The sequence below is a fragment of the Pygoscelis adeliae genome, unplaced genomic scaffold, assembly GCF_000699105.1.
Source record: "Pygoscelis adeliae isolate BGI_AS28 unplaced genomic scaffold, ASM69910v1 Scaffold306, whole genome shotgun sequence".
NCBI lineage: Eukaryota > Metazoa > Chordata > Aves > Sphenisciformes > Spheniscidae > Pygoscelis > Pygoscelis adeliae.
The window spans coordinates 2,095,880-2,099,803 of record NW_008825072.1 but is presented as its reverse complement, the minus strand read 5'-3'; the positions used below and the strand labels follow the sequence as shown (position 1 = coordinate 2,099,803).

Below are 3,924 nucleotides of genomic sequence, written 5' to 3'. Positions count from 1 at the left end.
CTCTGTTCAGCCAGGCCAGTGGTGTTCCCCGCTGGCTCGTCTTTCGGCACATGGGGATGGCCTGCTCCTGCCCCTTTAAGATTTCCTTCTTGAAGGATGTCCAGCCTTTCTGGACTCCTTTGCCCTTCAGGACTGCCTCCCAAGGGACTCTGTCAACCAGTCTCTTCAACAGGCCAAAGTCTGCCCTCCGGAAGTCCAAGGTTCTGCTGACCCGCCTCCTTACTTCTCCAAGAATCAAAAACTTATCATTTTGTGATTGCTATGCCCAAGACGGCCTCCAACCATCACATCACCCACAACTCCTTCTCTGTTCGCAAACAAAAAAATTAAGGAACAGGAGTCACCCTGCTGGTTGTCACCACTGTTGCTCCTGTTTTAGTTGTACTACTGTAAGGCATGCTTTGCAAGGCTGGCAGAACTGAATCCCTAGTTCCACTGTTCTGTTCAGGAAAACTGTCCCACTCCTATGTTTAGGATGGATTAAAAGCTAGCAGAAACCTAGCAATCCCTTGTTGCCTGACACTGCCTCTGCTGGAGTTGGAAAAAACTCCTGTGTGAGAGAGGCATCAACTTTATTATTATTTTTGAACTTTAGCACAAGCCTTCTAGCAGAGAGGCTTCAGGACCTGCTCTGAGCATCCATTTACACCTACAACCCCAGATAGAAAAGACGAGCACACTGATAAGCTGGTGCAGGTGCACTGAGGCCTGACAGAAGCTACGGCTGCGCTGCAGGCTGCCTGCCATCACAGGATTTTATTTCTGCGTTATTATTGGGCAACACTAAGGTGGGTATTAAGACAGCCTGCCAAGATAAATTAAAGGTCTGCTGGCCCTTAACAAGAAACAGTATCCCCACCCTTGATTTAGAGGTTACGGGTGACACCGCACATTATGTTCACCTTGCTTTTGTCTTCTGCCTGAAGTTTAGACACACTAAAATGTAATCACGAGCAGTCATGCGTGATTTGAGACGCTTGGCTCCCGGTATCGGTAGATGCCCAGTCCTGCAGCATAAAGACCAACTAGGGATCTCTTCACGCAAGTTCTGTGAACAAAAGACCGTGCTGCCTCCTTTGGCAGCAGGGACACTCGCTGCATATTGTTAGTTTGTGCGCTGCTGAGAAAACATATTGCCACCATTCAGCTGCTCAGGAACTCCAGCCACCGCGCGGGGAATGCTATACTGAAAACCTTCACAAATTTTTGTTGGAAGGAGGCCAAATGGAGTTGTGGTTGTTACCGGGTGCAAATGCAGTCACTTTATCCCAAGGCATGCCGAGAGTTTAAGTCTTCCAAATAAATTCCTCCACAGTCCCCGTAGGGATGACCTATCATCCCAGACCAGAAAACACTTTCCCACCCCACCTCTGGACAAGGAAAAAGCAGACCACCTCTGCCACACTCTCCCTCCTTCCTTCCCTCCCTCCCTCCCCCTGCAATTTAAAAGTTATAGCTCTGTGAAATCAGGACATACACATGGGGATCATCCCATGCATAATTTCCAGCTCTGGCTTTTCTAGTTTAAAAATATGAAAGATAAAGTTACTGAACGCTTCAGGGATCAGCATGTAAAATTAAGTCCTTTTACTAACGGGTGTTTGGACCACGCAGAGCCTTGATCCCTGACAATAGGACTTCAATGATGGAAATACTGGCATTATTAATGACAGAAGTACTGCTTCTTAACGTAAACTTCGTAAGGCTGCATGGCCGAATTCCTGCAGAAATACTGGAAAGTTGTTTTCTGACCAGTTCAGTTAGGCCAGCCCCTTTTAGCAGCCTCCTCGCACTAAGCCATTCAAGGGGCTTTATTTTTTTTTTTTTTTAATAAAAAACCCCACACCAATTGTTTTAAGTCACCTACAATGGAACTCAGGTTTTTGTTTGTTTGATACAAGCAAATACAAATACTAACCTCACGAATAGTTAAAGTCAAAAGCATTTACAAGAAAGATACCCTCTGAAATTCACAGAAACAAACAGATTTGACTGAACTTTTTGCTTTCAAGTGTAACGTCTAAAAATAGGTAGTGTCAGCTATGCAAGAATTTAACGAGTAGGGGCCAGTATTGTGCATCTGAGAGATCTGTCCAATTTTTAAAGCATCAGAGTTACCAGAGGAAGTGAGTGCAGGTCCTTGAGATCCAAAAATCTCAGGATGACCACCTCCTCCTCTTTTAATTAAAGTACCACATACCTAAGGAGAGAAAAAAAGAGCTCACTGCGCTGAAACAAAGAGACTAAGCCACACTTGGAGATACAAGCTACAATTCAAGCACAGATTGAAAAGCGCATTTTGAAAGTCTAAGAGTACATGCCACACAGAAGATACCACTTAGAAGCACTTTGCTATCAATTTCTCCACAGGCTAAGATTTTTGATGCATATTTTACTGTACCTTCTGGCTGTACAAATCACAGACCTGAGAACATAAAGGCCCTTCAATTATCTTACTGCCCTCAGCCTGTTAGACTCTTACAGGTATAGATATGGTTTCACCAGTACCCATTTAAGCTTACTTTAATTCATTACCAAAGAAAGACTCAACCTCTTCTCCTTGGTAAGCCTTCCCTCGCTCTTCAGACACAAAAGAAACTTTCTGTCCCATCTAAAAACTTCAGGCAAGCAAGGCGACAACACATTTCTTTATTTTCAGCATTGGCAATCCATGAGGGAAAAAAAAAACAGTTGCATGAAACCCTTTTGAACAAGGTTATTAAGCGTTATCAAAGTAACAGTGCCTGAGGGATGGATTCCAGCCTGTTCCCAAGTATTAGCCGCCCAGCACCAAAACCCAGCGACAACACACACCTCATCTGTCAGTGCTCGAAGAGAGCTGGCGAGAAAAGGGTCTCAGAGACTGTAAAAGCGATTAAACTGGAACTGAATGGAGGTAGGTAAATCACTACCATCAAAGTGTTACAGGCACATAAAGGCACACAGGTGAAGAGGCTAATAAAAATGCTCCTCTAGAAGTGAATACAGCCAAAATAAATGGTTTTCAATAAAGGCTTAAAAAAAAAAAAGGAGACCCGGGAGAGGGGCTGCGAGCAGCTCTCCTCCTTCTGCCTCCTTCCACCTCCCAAAAAGCACCATAAATTGCAGTTATCCTCCCACCCTCCCCAAAAAACAGTATTAAAATACTTTTGCCCAGGAGACAGCGGGTTCAAGTCCCTGAAAAGTTTAGACAGGCATCAAAGTTTAACTACAGATTTTTTTCTTTTCCCCCCCTCCCCCTCTGCAGATTCCCCCTCCTTTTTCAAACGGGAAAAGTCTGCAAGAAGGAGGGGAGGACGGGCAAGGGAGAGAAGGCAGGAATGAAAGGCGGCCCCGAGCCGCTGCGAGGGGTGCACAGGCAGGCACGCAGGCTTCGGCTCCCTACCTGGAGGGTCCATTTCAATGTAAAATATCAGCTCAGTGGAATAGGGCATCATCACTTCCCTCCAGTCCGTGTCATCGCGGTCCATATCCCACACCGTATTGTACATCGCGACAGTCAAGTCCCGGCAGGTTTATAAATAAGATTGGCTTTCTCGGCTTTTAATGGAGGGGGGGGGGGGGGAAAAAAAAAAAAAAAAAAGCCGGGAAGAATCCACCCCGCTCTAAAATAACACTTCTAGCAAAAAAAAAAATTAAAAAAATCGCGAAATTAAACTTAATTAAAAAAACCCACCACTACACAAGCCACCTCAGCAGCTGCCCTGCAGAAACTAAGATAGGTAGTTATATATATATAATATATAGAGAGTGCTTCTTTTTGTTTAAAAAGACACCTTTCCATAGAAAAGCCACTTTCCTGAATTCTCTCTGAAAATCGCCATTTTCGGGGTATTTTTAAAACACCGGGCTGAAAGCAAAACAAAAACCCCAGACAAAAGCGGGGGGTGGGAAGAAGAGGATAAAAAGGGGAGATTTCGGTCT

General features: G+C 44.7%; 1 protein-coding gene across 1 annotated transcript in view; it reads right to left on the bottom strand.

The window, feature by feature from the left end:
- Positions 1-3,559, bottom strand: part of PIK3R3 (phosphoinositide-3-kinase, regulatory subunit 3 (gamma)) — a 35,533-nt gene extending 31,974 nt beyond the window's left edge. The window contains exon 1 of the mRNA XM_009326582.1: positions 3,386-3,559. Coding sequence (XP_009324857.1) covers positions 3,386-3,491 — 106 coding nt within the window. The 5' untranslated portion in view covers positions 3,492-3,559. The remainder of the gene's footprint in view (positions 1-3,385) is intronic.
- Positions 3,560-3,924: the final 365 nt, after the last annotated feature.